This window comes from Uranotaenia lowii, chromosome 2, assembly GCF_029784155.1.
Source record: "Uranotaenia lowii strain MFRU-FL chromosome 2, ASM2978415v1, whole genome shotgun sequence".
NCBI classification, from domain to species: Eukaryota; Metazoa; Arthropoda; class Insecta; order Diptera; family Culicidae; genus Uranotaenia; species Uranotaenia lowii.
Genome location: NC_073692.1, coordinates 144,461,523 through 144,485,804, shown reverse-complemented (window position 1 = coordinate 144,485,804; position 24,282 = coordinate 144,461,523). Strand labels below are relative to the sequence as shown.

General features: G+C 38.6%; 1 protein-coding gene across 1 annotated transcript in view; it reads right to left on the bottom strand.

Annotated features, from left to right (window-relative positions):
• The window catches only part of LOC129743596 (fatty acid synthase), a 48,011-nt gene that overhangs the window by 6,369 nt on the left and 17,360 nt on the right, over positions 1 to 24,282 (bottom strand). Inside the window, exons 3-4 of the mRNA XM_055735661.1 lie at positions 2,317 to 2,841; positions 24 to 1,690 (exon numbers count right to left, since the gene is read on the bottom strand). Coding sequence (XP_055591636.1) covers positions 24 to 1,690; positions 2,317 to 2,689 — 2,040 coding nt within the window. The 5' untranslated portion in view covers positions 2,690 to 2,841. The remainder of the gene's footprint in view (positions 1 to 23; positions 1,691 to 2,316; positions 2,842 to 24,282) is intronic.

Below are 24,282 nucleotides of genomic sequence, written 5' to 3'. Positions count from 1 at the left end.
TACTGAAGATAGGTTCAACTTACTGTAACACTGTCGCTGCTGTTGTGACAAGCAGCAATGATGTCCTTTGGTAGACGTTCCTTACACTGCTCCCACGAAAGTCCAACGGCTGCCATCTGACCAGGCTGCAGTTGGGTATCCAGGATGCTACGACCTCTCCAGTAGGCAGCCAGTACGGTTTGTTCCGGCGTGAAACAACCATCGGCGTAGGCGCATCCCAACTCACCAACCGAGTGGCCAACCATACCATCCGGGTTGATACCGACGTGGTTCAAAACATCGGTAAGAGCCACTTGAACAGCGGCAATCGAAATAAATGAGTTGAGAATGTTGTCGAACCTGCTTTCATCACTCTTAGTGAGAATGTCGATCAGATCGATACCCTCGGGACGTAGAGCCTCAGCGCAACGGTGGATACTGTTGCTAAACACCTCGACGCGCATCATGTCCTTGGCCATACTAGCCCACTGAGAGCCCATACCCGAATAGATAAACCAAATCGGGCGTTTTTCATCATTCAGCTCTTGGACTTCTCGAACAGCTTGACCGTCACCAAGTACAGTATAACCGCGATGGAAATGAAGCGGTATATTCTTGCTTTGAATTTCGTTCATCAATCCAACAAGTTCCTCATCGTCTTTGTTTTCTGCAGCTGCGTCTAGGAAGGCTTCTACAGCTTCATCTGTTCGACCCGAGGCCAGCACCAATTTAGGGAAACCGTCCTTGGGACTGATGGGTTTCGGTTTAGGGTGAGACTTCATGATGACATGAGCATTGGCTCCACCAAAGCCGAAAGAGTTCAACCCAATAATGCCACCGTTCCACGGGAGATTACGGTCTACGACGGTTACGCGTCCATCCATCAATCCGTAAAGATCTGGGTTGGTGTTTTTGTAATGCAGGTTTCCAGGAATGATACCAGCTTCCATAGCGATCAACATTTTGGCGATCGAGCACACTCCTGAAGCAGGTTCCGAGTGTCCCATGTTTGATTTGACCGAACCGATCAACAGAGGAGTCTTGCGATCCTTGCAGAAGTAATCCGTAATGGCATTTACTTCCTGAGGATCTCCAACTTTGGTACCAGTTCCGTGAGCTTCGACGTAAACTACATCTGCTGGGTTGAGACTTATTTCTTCATAAGTTTCCTTAATGAGTCGCTTCTGCATTTCCCCGATGGGATATGTAATGCCCTGTTCTTTGTACCCATCGGTATTGATACGCACATTCAAAACGCTGGCGTAGATACGACGTGAGTCCGACGCACGCTGCATAAATGTGACAACGCACCCATCGGAACGCACGTAGCCGTTACCGGATTCATCAAACACCTTACAAGTACCATCCTTGCCCAACATATTCAGTCTTTTGAACTGCAATGACATGGTTGGCTTCAGGATCAACCCACAACCGGCCACGATGGCCGCGTCGCAGCGTCCCGCCTTCATATCGGCAAAAGCCGTCGACATGGCTACCAGAGAGCTGGAACAGGCTGTATCAACTGCATAACTCGGTCCTTTGAAGTCAAACGTGTACGAAAGTCGGTTGGCAAACATAGCACGAGCACAACCGATCAGCCCGTACCCATTGACCAGATCCGGATCGGCACACCAGTGCTGCTCGGTTTCCGAATTGGAGCATCCGATATAGACGCCCGTTCGGCTGCCACGAATCTCCTGAGGGTTGATGCCTACCATGAACAGAGACGAGGGCGAAACAAAGTGGTCAAAACAATTAGCGGATTTTTTTCATTCTCCCTGCCTGTGTATGTAGAAACGGACAAAAAAGTTGCGCGTGTTTATGACTCGACCGTTTGCAATCATCAAAGTGCTGATATTTGCGCTTGTTCAATTCTCAATAGTATATACAGCGTGTATGACATTAGTTGTGGGCAAAAAAACACAAATCTTCATACGGATCTACGTTGTTTCGCAAAAATACTCGATCGATCGATGGCGTAAATATTGTACCGCGATCGCCTGAATGTGCGTCATTGTGGTTGAAACTACTGCTTGGTTGTAAAATGGATTTTATGATTTACAAGTTTTTAGGTAAAATTATGAAAACTGACTGAATTTTGATTAAAATATTTGAAGGAACAACCTTAATCGGTTACATTCCCACAAAAAAAGGAAAAAAAAATCTTTTCAAATATTTGACTGTATTGCAATTAAGGATTTTGTAGATCAAGTGCCTTAGAGTTTGTTTCAACTCGGTGTTCAAACGATTGTTCACCTTGAAACTCCCGGTTTAAAATTTAAACCTAATTTGATTTTATAATTTCAATATACTTTTACATAGAAACCATAAACGTACCAGCATCAATGATAGCCTCGTAAGTGCACTCGAGCAGCATTCGCATCTGAGGGTCCATACATTCTGCCTGTTTCGGGGGAATCTTGAAGAACTCGGCGTCAAGATTTTGCAGATCTTCGTCCTTGATTTTGCCGATCCGGGTCGGCAGCTCGTACAGGCCCCGGGGCCAACGGCGATCATCGTCATTTACCATATCGATACCCTCCATCAGATTTCGCTTGAACTCGTCAATGTTGGAGCTCTCCGGGAGGCGGCCGGAAAACCCCGTGATACAAACGTCATCCCGAATCTGGCAGCCATCGTAGTGTCCCCCAAGGTCCCGGGGGACACCGCGGCGGGTGTCAGTAGTGACGTCCTCGAAGCGAGCAGGCATTGTTTCGTTTTTGTTGCGTCGTGTTTTTTTCTTGTGGGAACGCTTTCCACGGGAAGGAATGGCGGCTGGAAGTCCGCTCGTTTGTCGCTGCTGGCTGCTTGGCCGAGATTTTGAAGACACGCGAACTGTTGACCGACGTCAGGGAGGAAGGCCTGTGTGGGTGGAGCAAAACAAATCGAAAAAAACAACATAAGTATCGTTAATTAGATGGTAAAGCCTTAAAAGTGAAAAGGACACTAATCGAAATATCTTTAAATGGGGCTATCTAGATAGATAGATGGGTCAAAGGTTTTTTTTGTTCATCGGCAACCGGTTCGAAAAACTGGTCGAGTGCCCGGCACGCGTCTCGCTTGATGGGGATCAATTGAAATTGGTTAGCTGGGGTGACAGCGTAATCATAACGCCTCAATCGAACAAATGAGAGTCGCGTATAAAAAGTGATATATTCACCCATCATGTGTGTCAACATCATGACCTGAGCCGTGATTCGATTAGCTCAATTGATGTTGAGTGACAAACTTTTAACATTCCTCAGCTGAATGAAAATTAAATTGCTTAGGATACTATCAAGTACGTTAGATGACGTTACGAATCTAGCGTAAAAATTAGTAAAATTCTTGTAACAAGATTTGGAAACATTTTTTTCCCTTAGCAACAAGTAGACTAAAAGTCACTTAAGATAGAGTTTTTGCCCAATTGTATATCGCTTAACAAATTATATTCTCACTTTCATCGCAAAACGCGAACCCTTGGCCTTTGCCGAGACTATCGCTATCTCCTACCTAGATCTATGCCACAGTAGACTTACAAAAGGTCTTCGTGAAAAGAGGAAAAAAAGACCAAAAGTATTCGTACCGAACATCAGGAAGCTTCATGCCAGTACAATCCAGAGCGTATGAGAACAACTCTTGCGACAAGATAAATGTGGCTGATCTTTTGTTATACAATTTGCGCTAACTAACGACGATTATTATTATCTGTCTGCGAAATCCGAAAAATGTATATAACGAAATTTGTGCACCTAGATCAACCAGCAAGGAAAAGGTCAAGGATGTTATAATCAAGAGGACAAGTTCATAACGTTTTACAAAAGGAAGAAAAAATAAGACCGGGGAAACGCAAAAAATGGAATTATACTTGTTAGGCTGTAACTTTACCTAAACCCAAAATTTGGTCTAAATTGACCACAGACTATAACTTTACCTAAACTCAAAATTTGGTCTAAATTGATAACGGCCTTTGAAAGCGTTGTGCTATATATTAAATGGATTTTAAGAACCTTTGAATATTATCAACCTTAAAAAACATAGACGTGTTGAAAGACTCTTATACTTTGCTGAAATCCTAAAACGACTAAAGGTGAACTGAAATTTTGCTATACATTCCTACCAAGGTTTAAGCACGAATGTCCAGAATAATTTTAGTTAACCTTCAAGTTTTTCCCAAAGGTAAGCCTTAAACCATGGTTCAATAGGTTGGACTTGCGTCGGGATTTTATTCGAGTATTTTCCCGTCTCATGTCCAATCATTGTTCCTTAAACGCGTTACTCTATCGTTTTAATCTTGCTGGCAGCAATTTATGTGGTTGTGGTCAAGGTTACCATGACATCGAGCATATTGTTTGGTCGTGTGAGGACCACCTTGTCGCCAGGGCGAATTTAATAGACTCCCTTCGGGCCCGAGGAAAACCACCCAACACCCCAGTGAGAGATGTATTAGCTGCGATAGACATTGATTACATGCTCGAAATCTACCTCTTTCTAAAAGCTATTGATCTCCGTTTATAACTACTACTTTCTTTTTCACTTTATCTAAATCTTTGAATACTTTAAAATGTAATTACACAAACCAGACATTGGCTCTTTGAAACCTACGGTACGAGCCGTTTCAAATAAATGCATTGTAAAAAAAAAAAAAACCTTTAAGTTTCCTTGTTCTGTAGAAGCCACCACAGTCCGGTTGCAATAATTTAACTTAAAGAACTAAATAACTGAGTGTTAGTTGGATAGTTGAATTAGATTTTGTGAGAATTTTATGAAAAACTATCAATCCAGACAGAAATGGTAGCTGGTCAAATTTGGAAGCGAGTGCGCTGCTTCACGCGATTTCATTCTTTTTTGAACGCAACTGTATATGTTTTGGGCAATATTTCAGTTCCATTTGCACTATTTTCGTATTGAAAATAGTAGTAACTCATGCCAAGCATATTTCAAAGCTGATAATTTGTCAAAAATCTCAAGTTCTTTTGCATTCAACATAGTTAGGGGTGAAATTTTTCATGTTAAAATATCGTTCATATGATATTTTAACAGATCAGTATTAAGCAGTTCTATTCCCACTGTTTCACTCTAAATCTAAAGTTTTAGTAATAAAAAGCTTAAATTTTACATGGTTAACTTATTTTTTTCTTAAAAGAGGCATTTAACCTGCCCGATATGGGCATTCGAAACTTGTCTCTTATTCCAATTATCATTGAAAGCTTTGCTTAAAGTTCCAATTAGTTGAATTTCAGATTTTCAACTGAACTAGGAAGAAAGAACAGAGGTTCTTTTTTTTATTTGTTTTTCTTTGATTGGAATCTTATTCTCTTATTTTAATCTTAAGAGAATTCTACCCTTCTTTCACGTTCGAGAAATAACATGAATAACATGAACAAATAGTGCAAAATATAAAAAGCACCATTTTATGTCTTCCTACAAAATCAGTAATATTTCATCGAATTTACAATGTTTGAGTCAGTAATAATCCTTCGAAAAATTTTAGTAAAAATCTGCTATTTTAATGCGAATTCTCGGGTTCTCTGAGGATTTGAAAAGGTTTTTTTCTTCAAAATTTTCTATGGCACATACGAATTTGACATGTTAGACGTAAAATGATTTAAAAATGTGGCGTAAAATGATTTAAAAATGTGTTCCGTTGATCTAGATACAGACTGTATCATTCAAAAACTTTTTATTTCAAGCTTCAAGTTTTAGATAGCAGCACCATATGGCTCATTAACGAAATTTAGACCTGTTAGGTTAGATTAGCATGATTGACTACTTACATCCACCTTGGATAGAAAAATTCAAAATGCTTTTCAAAGATTAAGATATTTTTATGTAAAAAAATTGTTAGATAGCTTGGTATTTCCAGTTGAGTTGAATTTTATAACGAGGGCTTAGTCGAGCAGTTATGAGAACAATATATTGCAGCATTCTGAACTCCACGGTCGTTGGTGTGACTCAGTAGAACTAGTGAACCTTCATATAAGAGAAGCGACATCTGATCCCTTTTAAAATAAAGTTTGTGACAACATCGCCAAAATCTTGAACAAAAAAATCCTCAGCACTGTTTTCTGGTTCAATGTTCAAGCTCTAAAGTGAACGCTCCTCCAATCCAACAAAACAACTTTGAATTCGATGCCCAAAGGATCGCGATAAACGGTATGAATGACTTGAATTTCGTTAACAATGAGATAGTTTTCTAACTAGGAATACGATTCACAAAAGCATTGAAAAAATTGCACCTAATCATAAATGTGACCAGCTTTAAAATTATCTGTTAGGAACTATAACAACAATCACAATACCTTCCTTGGTTAAGTTTTCAATAACAAAGGTAAAAGATTATCGATTTTGACAGTTCTTTTGTATCGATTAGAATTTTGTGTTTCAGACGTCGCTTCTCTTGTATGTAGGTTCACTAAGTAAAACTAATTCCACATCGCCAATAGTTGCTACTCCGTGTTTGACCGAGTCCATCAATTTTGTGCAAAGCAGGGACTAGCAACTCATTCTCAATCCAAAAAACTGATGCTCTCTCTTCCTACGTCAATAAGACCGCCGGCCACGTCCTAGTGATCAATAGATAGAGAAGAAACGTAGAGAAAAGGATGAAAAAAATAAATTTGTGCTTCAGGATCGAGGTCACCTCTGCACAGAGCCGACTGTTTAACATATCCACCTAATTTCTAACACAGTTTCCTGGTAAAATTACTAAATAATATTGTTGATCGTAAGTCGAGTGGTTGTGGTTTAACATAATTGTTCTAGTTTGTTATTAACGTTGCAGTTTGCTAGGCTTCAGCCCTTTATTTTATTCTATAATATAAATGACACTTAACAACTACACTAATTGTTAATTTGTAAAATACACAATTCTACTTTTAATTTGTTCTCTGATCATGCTTAGTTGAATAATATCGACGTTTGCTTTGTAGAATGCCATCATCCGGTACATTGGTTCGATTCTGGCGTAATTCTGGTTCCGATTAGCTAGTTGAAACGGCCTTACGCTTCGTTAATACGGCGAATAATGTCTTCCACAGATTAAATTAAATCCTTTAGAAACAGTACGTCGATCGATTTTCTTCGGGTTTCCAGCGTATCCAAACCTACCAGCATGCACAAGACTCGATCCGGCATTTTTGCTTGTTACCCAAGGTTTCTCAAAGCGTATTTCAAGAATTTCTTCTGAAATCTCTTTAGTCTATTGTTGTGTATGTTGTAGTACGATCGCCACACAATGCCGGCATATTCAATGACGGTCCTAACTAACCCAGTGTAGATTAAGACCATCGTATAGGGATTATCCAGCTAGTGACAGATTCTACTAACCATTCCGAACATAGAATTTGCCTTTGCTACAATTTTTTCGATGTGTTTTGAAAAAGTTAACTCCGTGTCCAACTCCACTTCCAAATCTTTCACTGAGCTTTGCCGAGCAATGATGCAATCGTTTTCTAAGCGGTATTCATAAGTTATATTGCTTATTTTCCGAGAAAATGCTATCAGGTTGCATTTCGGGGAATTGATCTTTAGGCCTAATCTTCTGCACCACTCTGTAAATCTGTGTAAGGCATTTTGCAGAGTCACTCAATCGTTCGGGTGACGAATAGGCAAAAACATTTCTAAAGCATCGGCATAAACCAGCGCGAACACATCAGTCAGCACTTCAAGAAATTTGTTCATAACAGCGATGAAAAGAAGGGGTCCCATGTGACTCCCTTGTGGAACACCACTGTTGAACGAGAAACTACTAGATCTCACGTTCTCCAGTTTGACACATTGCGTTCTTTCGATCAGGTACAAACGAATCCATTGTAGACAAGATCCGGTTGTTCCATTCTTGCATAATACCGACAGTAGAGCGTTTATATTGATTGCGTCAAAGGCTTTGGACATGTCAGTGTATACTGCGTTAACTTGGAAACCTTGCATCATCCACTGTGAGGTCCTTGATACAAACTCTGTTAGGTTCGTTACGGTTGAGCGTTTCTTGAGAAAACCGTGTTGAACGTCCGAAGTCTTCGTTTCAATCCACGGGTAAATCTTACGTATACAATACTCTCAAAAAGTTTGGGTATTGAAGAGAGAATTGCAACACCACGATAGTTTTCTACTGTGAGCCTGGAACCGTTCTTGTGTATCGGTATAACATGCCAGATTTTCCAAAACTTCGGAAATAATCCGGCACGAATTGATGAAGTGAAGAGGAAGTGGAAGTGCTTTTTGATTCCACTCACACATTTTTTTCAAGAATGAGTGTGGTATACCCTTAGGGCCACAACTTTTCGATTCCTCGAGCGCCAAAATCTTTCTACGTATATCAGGAACCGCTATAGTGAATTCGGGTAAGATTTCTACTGGTGATTGGCGGTCTTGTCTTATTTCTGCGTTGTTCAAAAGATACACGTTGTGGAAGTATTCGGCGAAGAGCTCACAGCGTCTAAAAACTTGGACCTGTTATCGATTTTCTGGGTTTAATAAGGCTCATCCTAAGGATTTTTTTTTAAACGAACACAAACACATACAGGATCTCAATGAAACTTGATGTTTCCTCGAAGAGATTCCTTTTTCGTAACTCTAAGCGTACATCTTTCGAGGATATGATGGCTAGCATCTTACAAATGCTAAAACCTTCAACCCACAGAAAGTGTACTATGTATGCCGTGACCGGGATTCGATCTCATGCCCGCTGGCTTAGAAGACTTGAAGGCTTTCCTCTACGCAACGGGCTACGACATTTAGTAGTAGTTTTACTGACATTTTTTTGTAGTTGATGCTGGAAGAAACTTTCCTTTCCTTTCCTCATCCTATCAAGTATACCACTGCTCATCTCAACTACCGAGTCGATAGCAAATCATGCCAAAACTACTGCATCAGTTATCATGATTAACGTGTAGGCCATCGAGATTTATCCAGAAATATAACCTTCAAATAACATAATTCGTAGACGCATCTTTTTTTTTCAAGGAATTTAACAGCAAGCTGTCATTCTTCCCAATAATCGTAGACACATCAGTATTCACTTTTACTTATAAATGGTTAATTTAAAAAAAAACAACCTATTATTTTCGTAGGAAAACATAAAGTAGTGCTGTTTTTATTTCTCATAAACGCGGAACTATGTATGTGAATTAGGAGCAGTACATTTATCTAAAGGGTGATACGGTCAAAATTTGGTCAAGGGAAAATGCGTGTAAATCGGTGAAATCCTTTATTTAAAAAAACAAATTAAATTTCTTTTCAAGTTTAATTAGTATAAAATTCAGGAAAAATATTCAGTTAGGCTTCCGCTTTTCCACATCCGAATTGCCGGACCTTACGCTTAACCCCTGCCATCACATTTTGTACAGCCACCTTGTCCACCTTCTTCGCCGCAGAAAGCCAGTTTGCCTTGAACTGCTGCTCGTCCTTAGCAGTTTTTTTGGTCTTCTTTAGGTTCCGCTTGACAATAGCCCAGTATTTCTCAATTGGGCGGAGCTCTGGCGTGTTGGGAGGGTTTTGTCCTTGCTAACCACCTGCACGTTGTTGGCGGCGTACCACCCCATGGCCTTTTTACCGTAATGGAAAGATGCTAAATCCGGCCAAAACATTACGGAACAACCGTGTTTCTTCAGGAAAGGCAGCAGACGTTTATTCAAACACTCTTTCACGTAAATTTCTTGGTTGACAGTCCCGGAAGCTATGAAAATGCTGCTTTTCAAGCCACAGGTACAGATGGCTTGCCAAACCAGATATTTCTTCGCGAACTTTTACAGTTTCATGTGCTTGAAAATATCTGCTACCTTTCCCCTTCCTTTTGCCCTATAAAACTCCTGTTCCGGAAGCTGCTTGTAGTCGGCTTTGACGTAGGTTTCGTCGTCCATTACCACGGAGTCAAACTTCGTCAGCATCGTCGTGTATAGCCTCCGGGATCGCGTTTTGGCCGTCGTATTTTGTTTATCATCGCAATTTGGAGTCACTACCTTCTTGTAAGTCGATAGTCCGGCTCGTTTTTTGGCGCAATGCACGGTTGTAGACGATACACCCAGCTTATTTGCGGCATCTCGGAGAGAGAGGTTAGGGTTTCGCTTGAAACTACCGGCAACTCTCTTTGTCGTCTCAGCGGCTTCCGGTTTTCGATTTCCCCCCGATCCAGACTTTCTGGCTGTCGACAAACGTTCCCCAAACACTTTAATTAAATTTGTAACGGTTGATTTGGCAAATTTTAGCGATTTTGCCAGCTTTGCGTACGAGTAGCTTGGATTTTCGCAATGCGCGAGCAAAATTTTGATACGCTGCTCTTCTTCCTTGGACGGCATTTTGACAACTGAAGAGTGAATTCCAAAATCAGAATAGGATCAACATTCTACACACACACACACTTTCAAAATGAGGGGTGTTCAGGTTTTTTAAATGCAAAATTGAAAGAAATACGTCAAGTTGATATTGACCAAATTTTGACCGTATCACCCTTTAAAGTAGTCAATGATTTTTTGTTTTTATGCGAATGACTGTAATACTGGTGCATTTTAAATCGTTAAACTTTTTTAAAATTTGTAAAAACAAAATAAGGTGATCAAGGTTTAATCACTGATTGATTTTTCCTTTTAATTTAAATTTTGAGTTTTTTCCTCCAAAGTATGTTTACCATAAAAATAGCATACAGGACCATTGTGGTGGACCGCCTTTTTTTCCTTGTAAAATTCTTGAAACGTCTGCCAATCGTGATTTTCTAATTTGTTTTTTCTTGGTTCCTTTTTCTCAAGTTGCGTCAGACGAATCAGAAACTTTCGGCAGAAAAAATACAGGTTTGAACCTTACGTATATACCTAGCTATTTAGGTTCTGTAGCCAGAACGAACGCACTGAAACAGAACGGAAACGAAAATGCCGCTAGTATAGAGCTACAAACAGAATTGAAGACAGAAACGTGCCAAAACTGAACACGGTGAAATTTGCGACTCTACTGACCGAATCGGTAGAAACCTTTGTTGTTTGGAAAAAGGATTTTCTGAAGCGTTCAGTGCATTAAGTGAATGAATAAGTATGAGCTGCAGGGAACAAAAAAGTTGCGGAATGACTTTTAAAGGATAAAATGTAGATGTTAACAATAATTATTTAGCATCAGAATGCACTCAACAAAGACTGATCAAAGTTTATAAAAGTACTTGAAACAAAGTGTAGGTAAACCAAAAGTTGAATGTAGGTATAAATTATAAAAATTTTACACATTTTAAACATCACTTGTAATATGTAAAAAAAACTGATTGTTTCAATTTATGTTTTAGTGCAATGATAAATAAGTGTATTACTAGCTGCGATCTTTCTCCTGACCGTTCGATGCCGAATTTCTCATTCATAACATGTGCGCTCAGTGATAGGAAAAAGGAACAACAGCCCACGGACGACGACGGGCAGATAGCATTATTATGAGATGCCGTAAAAATCCGATTAATTCGCGAACCGACGACGGCGAATCATCGGGGATGGCGAGAGAGGGCAATAAAACATGCAATACAATAGAGTCGAAAAATCAGGTGATGTCTGACCGAGTCGAGTCCCGGAATGGAGCGGACCTATACAGATGAAAGAAAGATATTGAATTGTATGGAAGAGGAGGCATACAACGACCGAGTTCGGTCAGACCACCGGTTTGGTCAGTTTTTTGGGACTTGTTTTTTGGCAAATTATAGAGGAAACATGAGTGAGGAGTGACTCAGCAGGGTGGTTCGCAAAACTATGATTTGTTTACATCATAAGAATGAACGGCGAAAAAAATCATGAAAATTGAGAATCAATGCAGATGTTGAATTTAAGCACGAATTCAGAAAAAGAAAGGGTCAAAAATATTGAATCACACTAATATTACAATCCGTATACTGCGAGGAGAGATGTTTTGGTGGAACCCATCCCGAAACTGAATGGAAGTTCGAAATCTGCAAATCTGTTTTGGACAGCTCGGTCGATGATCTTCGCAAAGTTGCACGAGCAAATGTTACGCGCATGGCGGTAGCCCACATTTTGGAATGGCATAGTTTGGGTCGGGAAACATACTATTCTATGATTTGCTGACGATAACGGCAAACTCCCAAACGATTTAAAAAAAATCGATTCTACTTTCTATTGCTCTTTGAAGTCGAGCTGGTTTCAAAACATGTCATATGCAATCCAACTTTTATTTATTTATGGTTTTAGCGATATTTAAATTGAAACTACTGCTGTATCGATTTTTTATCTCGATATCGACTCCGAAACCAGTGGATATCGTTTTTGTTTGATCTTGGTCATTGAAGTTGTGTCCTCCGGGATGATGACTTTAAACCGGAGGTTGAATGAAGTTTGACGTATTTATGTACGTACATATATCCACCACAGGTATGTAGGTAGGTAGAGTACTGCAGAACACACCTGTGTATCGCGTGAAGAAGAACAAATTTCGTCAATCCATCATCAATTCAACCAATACAATTGGAGTTATCGGATGATATGGCGTAAATATCACCTCACCCTCGGCCGAGCTTCTATGACGTAAATTAAAAGGGGTTGTATTGCGTTCTACACACCATCGGAGTCGATTGGCTACTTTTTGTGTACGATGCACGGTAATTACGGAATTAGCGAACAGACTTACATACCCAAATCAGGATGCTGTTTAAAAAAACGCAGCTTTTTTTTCTATCTCTAGGCATACGGACAATTCGTTTCAACAATGCAAGGTTTGCAACTTTTTTCAAAGTGTTTTACCAATTGTTTCCATTTTTAAGTATTGCTCGTGAACGGTCACGTTATTCGTGTAGCCTATTATTCGGTTCGCTATAATTTCAGAGACAAACCGATATTTGAATTTCCTTGGAGTAGTTCCTACACAACTTTTTCTGCTCTGTTTTTTTTTCATTTCCATATTTACGATATTTTATTTGCTAAATCCTGTCTTTCACCTTCCAGGCTTCCAGAAAGCTCTAAAAACACATCGTTTAGCATCGGAAGTGCCACGCTGAACATGTAGGTACCCACCCGGGCCGTCAAGTCGCAAAAATAGCATCATTAGGATTTGGGAGTGCGGTTCCTGAACACATATTTGATTCCCTCACAGGATTCGGAAGTGCAACTGCCAGTTAGCTAGCATACAAAGCAGTATCACAGGTCGGTCTCTCCAGAGGAGGACTGTCAGCATAGGCTACCGATATCGTCATTCGATGACAAGGAAAGACATGTAAGTTCAATTTATCATTATTTCGTTATATGACCTCTCTGACAACCCGTTAATGCGTTTTCTTAGCGCAAAAGGAAATCTACTTTCTATAATTGTGGATCGTTTTGTTTTTCCCCCTTAATGAGACGTCCTTGAAATCAACTAAAAAACCGAACACACACATGTAGGATCTCAGTGAAACTTCATGTTTCTTTGAAGAGATCTAAATTAATTTATACTTATGACTAAAGCGTACATCTTTCAAGGATATAATGGCTAGCATCTTACTAATGCTAACACCACTAGCCCTCAGAATGAGTACAATGTATGCCGTGACCGTGACTCGATCTCATGACCTGTGGCTTAGAAGACTGAAACGCTATCCTCTAGGCCACGGTCGGTGGCTGACTATTTATTAAATAGAATTTAATCGTGGTTTTCTTAACACACTCGGGACAGCAAACAAATCTCATCGTAAAATCACAGATATTCGAAGCTTTATCTCGAAAAACAACTAAACAAAATTATATAAAAATCGGGTAATTTTAAGTGTTTTGTATGGATTTGTAGCACACCCATAAGGGTATATACGGACGATAGTATTGGCGAAAAATTGGCCTCAGCCATAACCTCAAATATTGATTCGCTGGTGGCCTCACCAGTGAAGCTAGGTGCGTTTCTAGAATCAGTATTTGCTTGTTTTAAACTCATAATATTTCTGAGTTGATTAAAGTGTTAAACTATCAACAGCTAAACTTTTGAATTCATTACGGGTCGTCCCTAAATGGATGAAGATAAGCCATCTTTTGCAAATGTATTTTCAAGGTTAATGCAAAACATCTGAAATATATTTTCATGTACTGCCCGGTAGATTAAAACAGAGTTGTTTCCAACTTCTAAAAACGAATGCAAAATCATTCACAGTTACAAACAAGTAAATTAATGAAAGCCCCGTCTATATTGACTGATTAACTGATTATTTTAAACATATCCACATTGTTCGCTACCTCATTTAAGTGTGCGATACAGACAGTTGTTATTTCGTTCAGATTTTTCAATAACAATGCAATCAAAAAAATAATAATAATTTTCCAAATATCAATGCACTTGGCACCCCTGAACACCCAAAAAAAATCAAAACACGAACACAGATGTTCGCCTTTCCACAGGACGAATTTGTCGATATTAGTACCGGGAAATCGCGTTTATCGTGCGCCCTTCTCAAAAATCGATTCTGTTCTCCCATGGTTTGAGATTAGGGCTGAGGCCTCCTGCTAAAATGTTCGTGTAGAACTGTCAATATATCCTAATAGGAGAGGTTGCAAAAATCCAATGTCTATTTAGCAAATCTCTATTCCGAAAATGCGCTGAAAAGTGTACCGTACCAGATATGGGGCTGTCCATTAATGATGTCACGCAAAATTTGGAAAAAATTAACCCCCCCTCCCCCCTCCGTCACATATTGTCACAAATTCCGTAACCCCCCTTTTGTATTACGTCACGTTTTACTAACCCCCCTCCCCTGGAGTAAAATTTTCAACTCATAGAAATTTGATTAAAAATGTTGCTTTTTTTAAATTCATCAGTTTTATTCAAAGAATTGAAAAAAAGGTTAACAACTTTTAACAAGCCTTCAATCATTGCTTAAAACACATTTCAATCATGAGTCCAAGGATTATGTTGATGACTTTCCATATCAATGACCAAATCTCTATCCAACTATCCAAATCTAGTTCCTCTTCTTGAATCCATTCGCAATCCAAATCTTCTCCACAGGTTAGAATAGCCAAGCAATCCTGTTCACGTTTTGCCACAATTTAAGTGGGAAGGACTCTCCTGAGTGTTGCAGTGAAAGTGTTCTTGTGAACTTTCTTATGCTAATAAAATTTACCAAAAGTGATTACGTGAGTATTATTATTCATTAAATGAATGGTGCAAGTATAGTTTTATTGAATCTATATATATAAAAAGCAATTTCTGTATGTTTGTTTGTTTGTTTGTTTGTTTGTCCTCTATAGACTCAGCCGTCTTAAGGGCTAGAGGGCTGAAATTTGGCATGGATGCTCATTAGGACCAGGAAGGATGAAAAATGTTTTTAGATTCTCGGATGACCCCTTCTGAAGGGGGTCGTCCATAGAAGACAAATATTGTTTTCGCGATATTGACGTTACTTTTCGTCGGATCGTGTTGAAAATTTGCACATGAGTGTTTTGAAAGACGAGCAATCGAATTCAGGTGTCAAATTTTGTGTAAGGGGTCAGCCAAAGGGGTCGTCCATATTAACTGTTCACTGTTTTTGCAATATTGGCGTTATTATACATCGTATTCAGATGAAAATTGGTACCTACACGATAGTTTTGAGTGACGTGCAACCAATTTGAGGTATCAAATTCCGTGTAAGGGGCCGGCAGAGGGGGTCGTCCATATTAAATTTTCAGTATCTTAGTGATATTGACGTTTTTATACATCGGATTGGGGTGAAAATTTGCACATATGAGTTATTAGGGACAAACAACTGATTTCACTTATCCAAACTAAAATCAGGGGTCGGCCAAAGGGGTCGTCCATATAAACTATTCACTGTTGATGTTATTATACATCGGATTCAGACGAAAATTGGTACACAAGAGTTTTGAGAGATGAGCAATGGATTTCAGGTATTAAATTCAGTGTAAGGGGCCGGCAAAGGGGGTCGTCCATATAACCCCTTCCACTATTTTTGCAATATCGTCGTTATTTTACATCGGATTGGGATGAAAATTTGCACACGGTAGTTTTCAGCGACGAGCAACCAATTTCTGATGTCAAATGCTTTGCCAGGGGTCGACGAAAGGGGTCGTCCATATAAATTAATTTTTCACTGTTTTTGGCAATATTGACGTTATTATAAAATGGATTGCTTTGAAAATTTGCACACGGGAGTTTTGAGGGAAGGGCAATCGATTTCAGTCATCAAAAATTGTTTAAGAGCCCCCGAAAGGGGTATAGCTTTTAAGCAATAATTGCGTTGTTATGCAATGATCGAGTCGAAATTTATACACGTGTTTTTTAGCACGGTCAAAGGATTTCTGATTTCAAATTTAGTAGCAGACGACAGACAAAGTGATCGACCGATATTTTTGCAATTCTTACTTAACAATGAATTCAGAAGTGCTTCTGGAAAATGCTTGGCAATAGGCTTTCATACAAACTGTTCATGACATATTCCAAGTTGAAAGCGAAACGGGGTTCGTATGGGATCAGCTAGTTTAGAATAACATTATTTGTTATTGTTTTGCTGCGTTTTTTGTAATGATAAGTGATGTCACGCTCAAGCTGACCCCCCTCCCCCCCATGTCACAAATTGTCACAAAAATCAAAACCCCCCCTCCCCCCCTAACGCGTGACATCATTTATGGACGGCCCCTATGATATGATTGGAAAAGCACTACTGGCATGAAGACTCGAGCTCCCAAGCAATATTATGCATGGCCACTACATTCAAACGAAACAAGAATAACATTTTATGGGATTTTCATCCTATTGGATAATTCAACCCGAAAAAATATAGTGAGAATCGAACTCATTGCAACACCTCAGCTCGGCTTGCCAGTCCGATATCTTACCCTAGTGCACCATCTAAATCGGTTACCAAAGAAAGTTTATTGTCATTGCTTTTCTGCCACCGCCGCGCCGGCCGATTACCAAAAAAGCACTGCATCGGCCGTCTCCCATTTGGCCGGTGGGATGTCTTTTTCCTTCTTTACATGTATTAATTTTTTATTTAACTTCTTAAGTATAGGAAAATTCATAAAAAAATATTGTAGGATAGTATGACAAAATTAATTTTTGTTCGTTATAAATAATAGCTTAAGAATGAAGCGAAACTCAAAATGTTGTGTTATAGCTATAGTAACTTGCGAACCGTACTTTATTGAAAAACTCATTTTTGAGCTTCACCAGCTCTCGCATACTACAATAACTTTTATGGTTACTAAAATTTTTGAATCTTTTCGAGTCAAACATGAACGAGCTCAGAGAAAAATGAGAGTGTGTATGTGATAGCTTTTCTTCTCCTCTTTTCGCCGGTATTTTTTGTTTTGGTTATGTTTGCCCTGTTTTGCTCAAAATTCCGTCGAAATAAGAAATACTCATGTCTCAAGTCTCAGGTCTTAGGTCTCAGGTCTAAGGTCTCAGGTCTAAGGTCTCAGGTCTCAGGTCTCAGGCTTCATGTATAACGTTCTTAGTCTCAGAGTAAGGATTTTCCCAACTACAAAAAGATTCTAAGTGTTTTCCTTTGAAAAAGACTTTTTCAAAGGAATATTTTCTCTCAAAAACCGTGTTATTTCGCGAAACCGTGTAAAAAAAGCCATGTAAAAAAACGTGTAAAAAACCGCGTAAAAAAACCTTGATGTACAGTCCTACGAACTGCACAAGAATCTCGGCAAAAAGTATACAGTACAACATTTTAAAAGGAAAAATATGACGGCTTCCACTGTTTACCATATCCTGAAATCCCAACAACTACTCGCAAGAAGGGAGTGGCAGACCAGCGAAAACGCAAAAGAACTTCGTTCTCTTTCTCGTGCCTTCTACAACAAGAATTTACTGAGCCAACGGGTTTCCGAAAAAATGTTCAATTTTTCTCAACAGTACATTTGCAATACATTTAAAAAAGTTGGAATTGAGTGCCGAAAGAAGACAAAAGCCCCAGAACACTGTGAGGATCCGCTGGGTGATAAAAAATTATTGCGGAGAATGTTTTGTTTTGGACGACGAAAGTTACTTCCCTCTTTCGAAGACGCACATCCCCGGAAACGATCAATACTATTCCGAGGATAGTTCTACTTCATTCTCCGAACATTAAATACTGGTTAAAACATAAGTCTAACAGAAAGTGATGCTGTACACCGCCTTTTCCGAGAGAGGTATTTCTAAGCCGTTGTTCAAGCCTTCTGGTTTGGCTATTAATCAAGATATGCGTACCAGAATGGATGTTTGAAGAAAATGTTGATGCCGTTTCTACACAAACATCATGCAGATGGACAATACGTGGTTTGGCCGAATAAAGGGTCATCGTATTATGCCAAAAACACAATCCTGAAAACTCATTCGTAGCCAAGAAACACAACCCGACAAATCTACCTCAGTGTCGCCCAATCGAAGATTTTTTCGGAACTTTGAACTCATTGGTTTTCAAAAAATAATTGCAGAGCTAAGAACTGCAAACATTTCTTGGATTTTTTCAGAGATGTATTCACAAGTTGACATGAAGACCGTACAACGCTCCTGTTCCGACATCAAACGGAAGTTTCGCCGAACAGCCGATTATGGACAGTTTTCAACTGTTCACTTTTTTCAAAAACGGACAATGTACTTTTATTTCCAATGAATCAAATCTTCTTCAAGTACATCTGACAACTTGTAAGAGAAATTCCAAAATTTTAGTTGCCACCCACTGTACTTATTATATTGAAAGTTTCGTCAAAAGCTAAAATAACCTATGGATAAAACACGTTCTTTTATTGTTGTGTTCAACAAACTTTTTTTAAATCTTTTTTTAACACTTGGCTGGCACATAATTGCTGTTCATATGTATAAAAATTAAAAAAAACTTGCCTTGGTTATTCTTAATTTTTTATATAAACTTTAGGCATGGTTCACGCAGAGCCAGGGGAAATACGTTTCAAAGCTTCTTTATTGAGATATTCATTTACATTAAATTATCATTTTTTTTACCATTACCTTCGAAAAAAAAAAATTAAATTTAAATCAAATGGCTGCCAAATTTTCATTGTCTCTTATATAAGCATATTTTGGAGGGATTGCTGTAATATCAAATAATTGACAAAAAGTTCCAGAGGGTATCATCAAGCTGTATGAATAAAGTCTTAAGAAATTTAGGAATTTTCCGGGAAACGGGAATTTCTGGGATGGATACTTTCCTAAAATATTCTTTTCGGTGTGCTTTTGGTATTATTTTAATCTTATTATTATGAACCAGGGTTGATGGTTTTCTGGATAAAAGTGGCTCCTGAGAGGACTTTCTGGAGCCGTCATGAATCTCGCAAATTTGGCCTCCATCGATATTATTTCATTGTTACAATCTTTTTTTTTAACATTATCCAAACTGTAAAAAGTTAGGTATCTAAGTAAAAACCAGTGAAATCGGACGTAATCTTGAAGGGAGGAATGGATTCGGTAGTGAGTGCACGAAAAAGCTGTTACTTAAGAAACATGATACGGTAATAAGTGAGATATAGAAAAAAGTCTTTTAAAAATATTTGTTGTTCAAGCTTTTAAGATTTCCTTTTTTCAAAACGAGTAAGGAAATTTTGTTGAATTCTGAGTACGTATGTGTTAAATTTTGATTTGAAAAATAAAATAAACTGACCTGACGCAAAAGTCTCATTGATCTACATACAAATCAATGAAAAACTAAACCAAAAAAAAACGACATTTTTTTATTATCGAAATTCCACCCAAGTACACGCAACCCATTAAATTAATCAGTTGCTCAGTTGCCTTCGAGCGCCCCTTTGCTCATGATGATGTTAACGATTTTGTTTACCATAAATTTGAGGGGAGCCAAATCACTGGATGTTTCATAACAGCCAGCGCGAGCCTTCGGTAGTCCTCGTCGAGATTACCTACTACTCGTTAGCTACCACTACTAAACTAGATCATTGATTTCCTAGTGGACGAATAGAGGAAAGTCAAGAGAGGACCAATCTCGATTCGTGAACCGTTGTTTTTTTTTTTTTTTGAAGAAAATACGTAGTTCGTTGACCGTTGGATTTAGTTTTCCTTTTGTGGTCACCACCTATCAATAAAGGTGTGCTTTTTTCGGCTTTTCCTTTATGTTTTAGTAGCAGCTGTCCACCAATCGTATCGCAACTTCTTTATTCGTTGTTTTTTTTTGTTCATGTTACGTTTTATTTATCCACCTCAACTGTTTCCCCAGAATCAGAGAGTGTCCGAGTTTGGCTCCCGCAGCACCCATTTGTGTTTTTCATGCATTTCGCATTTTGATTCATCATTTTTTTTTGACTTGCTTTTTTGGCAAATCATGTCATGTGAAACGACTGCGCAATTTGTGTTTATTTTTTCTTCCAAATTTTTGCAGTTTGTTTTGACGACGCTCGAGTGAAAGAAAGAAAAAGTGGTGCGTTTCGAACTGTTACTTTACACCTCAGCTCGCTTACATCACCGAGTTTCCTCACGGATTTCGGCGCGACGCTGATGAATCGCAAATATTTGCAATAATTAAAACTTATTACAGCATTCGAACTATGGCAGGGGCAATGTGATGTGACTCTGATAAGTTGCTTGTGGTACTATCGAAAGTTTTCCTTAAAATATTCACTTCAATTTTTTTTATTTACAAATAATTCTACTGTTTGGTACCCTATTTAATAATTCAGGTGGTTTATTCTAGTAACCGTTATCTAAATCTAAGGTAAATAACATTCATTAGGATACACGGGCACTCGCAGCGCGCCAAAACACAAACGCAAAACCCCATCGTTTAAATCACTTATCGATACGCTTGCCGAAGCGCGCGAGTGGAAAGCCATTAGAACTGCGCGCCACCCGTTAGTAGGTATGAGGTTAGTAAACCCAGGAAACGAATAGATGGGTACACAAGATTGATATAACGATCTAAACAAATAAACGGTAAACTCGAGAAGTCACTTCTCGGTAGAACCTAAGGATACAACAGTTCCGGCAACAAATTGACCAGCAACTGACTAACTCGTTCAAGAGAAGAAGTTGCACGTTCGTTGCGGCGAGAAGGATTTTCGAGGGAGCTGCTTACTAGTCGTTGCTATTAGTGAAAAAAATGCGTAAATGCATTCGTTGGGGAGGTGAAAAATATTTACATTGACAAACTAGTGACTGCGACATTCTCGCGTTGACACTGGTTAGTTTACTGTGAGTTTTTTTTCTAAAAAAATCAATTCAATACGGGAAACGTAGCGGATATAACTGCTCATAAAGGTACAAACATATTTCTTCTAGAGTGATATGCATAATAATCAGATTACTAATGCAATAACTGGATTGCCAGCACACATTTTAAGTCATGAGTCTTTTTGCTCTGTGAATTTGCTTATAGTTAGAAATCGAAGAACTGCAACCGCGCATTAAAATACTCTCCGCGAAATACCCTTCTCAAACTTTATGAAGTGAAATTCGAAGTACTGTAGGCAGCCGGATTGATAGACGAAGTTACAAATTACATCTTTATTGCTTGAAGGATTGAGATTTTCTGATATTTAGCCTCCTCAACTACCTTAAATTATTCTAGTCCAATTAGTCTCTACAGCTCGGTCATCCTGAGCTATACATCGTTCAAGATGTTCCATCTGTCCATATTGGTTTCAAGTTCATTACCTAGGTACACTTTAAATTTTGAACTGAATACTGCTTGTTTTTTATCTACCTCGAAGTTTTCGAAAACAAATTTATTTCACTCTTGAACCTTTTTCACTAGTGAACCTATATTTAAGAGAAGTGACGTCTGGACTTGTGATATAGTTCAGTTGGAAAGTCAGTTGCTTCCTGAGCCGATGTCCGTGAGTTGGAGCCCAAGAGTAAACATCGATCACAGTTGTACCGGATAAGTTTTTCAATGACTGTCCGCCAACTACATCGTTGATATAAGTCGCGAATGACATAAAGATGTTGAAACGACTATAATCAAAAAAAAGAAGTGAAGTCTGAAACACAAATTTCCAATCGAGACCAAAACAACTGTCAAAATCGATTTCAATCGATCCGCGCTTTAGTCGTAGAGCTTTCAGCATTTAAATTAAAAATTCAACCAAGGAGAGTATTGTGATTGCTGTTATAGTTCAAACAAATAATTTTAAAGCTCGTCATATGAATTAATGATTAGGAGTAATTTTTCCACTGCTCTGGTGATTCGTGTTCGTAGTTAGAAAACTTTTGGATTGTTAACCAAATTCAAGTTATTCATAGCGTTCTTCGCGATCCAACGGGCATCGGATTAAATGTTGTTTTGTCGGATTTACTGAGCATTTAGAGTCTGAACATTGAGCTAAAAACAGTGCTGAGGACTTTTTTGTCCAAGCTTTCGGCCATATCTTCTATTTTAAGAAGAATCAGACGTAGTTTCTTAGCAGGTTCATTATTTTTCACGATTGATCACCACTTGTGCATACGTTAACTAGCCCTGAGGTGCTCATCGCATCGTCTGGCAGAAGAACAAACGTCATCTGCGATCCCTGGATCCACCACTGCCTGCCATCCAGAGCTAGTGCCTGGAAAACTGCTTCATCAGCTTTTACCAGAGCATCCGGAACGTTCCAAGTCTTCCCAGAGTGACTTCTTCATTGACAGTGTCATGGAAATCCATGACAGCATTCCGACTGGTTCTAATTTCTACTCAGATCATGTGATTTACAATAGTGAAGTTTAAGTTCATTTGAAACAGTCAGTAGTGAAGAGTTCTATGAAATCGTAAAAAATATGAAGTCCACTGCTGGGAGCGACAATGTTTTTTTGAATGTATTTAAAGATTCTCTACCGGTAATAGTAAATCAGTTGAGAAATATTATAAATACCACTCTACAATTGGGGAAAATACCTTATACGTGGAAGCGTTCGACTGTTATTTGATTCAGAAAGAGAAAAATGCGAGAGATGCTAAATTATATCGACCGATAAACATGTTGGAAATACAAGAAAAGTTGCTTGAACTGGCAGTTAAAAAGCAATTTCAACTTTTTATTGAGTCAGAAGGAATATTGATCGACGAGTAATCTGGATTTAGAAAGCAGCACTCAACGGAGTCCGCAGTAAATTTGATACTTCGAAATTGGAAGATCAATATGGAAAACGGTAGTTACACAGTTGCAGTATTTCTGGACTTCAAGAGAGCTTTTCAAACAATTGATCGGCTAAAGCTGGTAGAACTATTGGAAAGAATAGGTATCAACGGAACGGCTCTAAACTGGTTTAAGGACTACTTAAATAGCCGAATGCAAAGAACAAAATATGGTTCATCTTATTCGAGATTTCGAGAAAATAATCTAGGTGTCCCACAAGGAAGTGTCCTTGGTCCCTTGTTATTCATATTGTATATTAATGATATGAAAAACTGCCTAAGATATGGTCGTCTTAAACTGTTTGCTGATGATTCCGTCTCCTACTGGAATGGTAATGACTTAGAGCTCGTCATTCAAGAGGCAAATGCCGATTTGGAAAATATCGCAGAATTTCTGAAACGTAGAAAATTATGTTTAAATATAAACAAAACCAACTGGATGGTTATTGGTAATCGAAAGATTGGAGTTTGTCCAGATTTGCTCATTGATGGTTATGCCTTCGAAAGAGTGCGCCAAGTCAAATATTTGGGAATACAATTCGATGAAAAGCTTAACTTCACAGCCCATATCGATTATACAATTAAGAAAATCGCCGTGAAATATGGTATACTCAGCCGAATTAGCCGATACATGACTTTCTGGTCAAAAATAATTTATGTTAAATCTGTTATAATGCCACACTTCGACTATTGCGCTACAATATTGCTCAATGCATCTGATACACAAACAAATCTACTGCAGAAAATACAAAATAAAATAATGCGAGTAGTAATACGTTGTAATCGATACACTCCTAGTGTTTTAATGCTGGATATTCTTCAATGGTTATCAGTTAAACAAGGGATTGCATATAACAGCTTAATTTTTATACACAAAATGAAAAATGGAATATTACCATCTTATTTGATGGAATGCCTGCAGTACGGAATCGACATACACATATACAATACCGGCAGAGCACAAGACTTCAGACTGCCCAACACTAAAAAAGAGATTAGCAAACGCTCTCTTTTCTACAACGGATTGAAAATGTTCAACAGTTTACCGCCGAGAATCAAAGACAGTGTGCATATAAGCACCTTTAAGAAACTAACAATACAACACATAACACTATTTGATAAAAGGACAAATCCTAAAAAGGATCATACGAAAGTGATGAAGATCTGAAAAAAAATTAGTTATGAAATTGTACGGTGATGGACATACGCAGGAGTAAGACGAAAAAGTCGTACAAAATAAGAAAATAAATGTTAAATTTAAATATCCAAAGGATAAAATGTCCCTCCCACTTTTAAAGAAGCGTATGGGGTGGAGGAAGGAC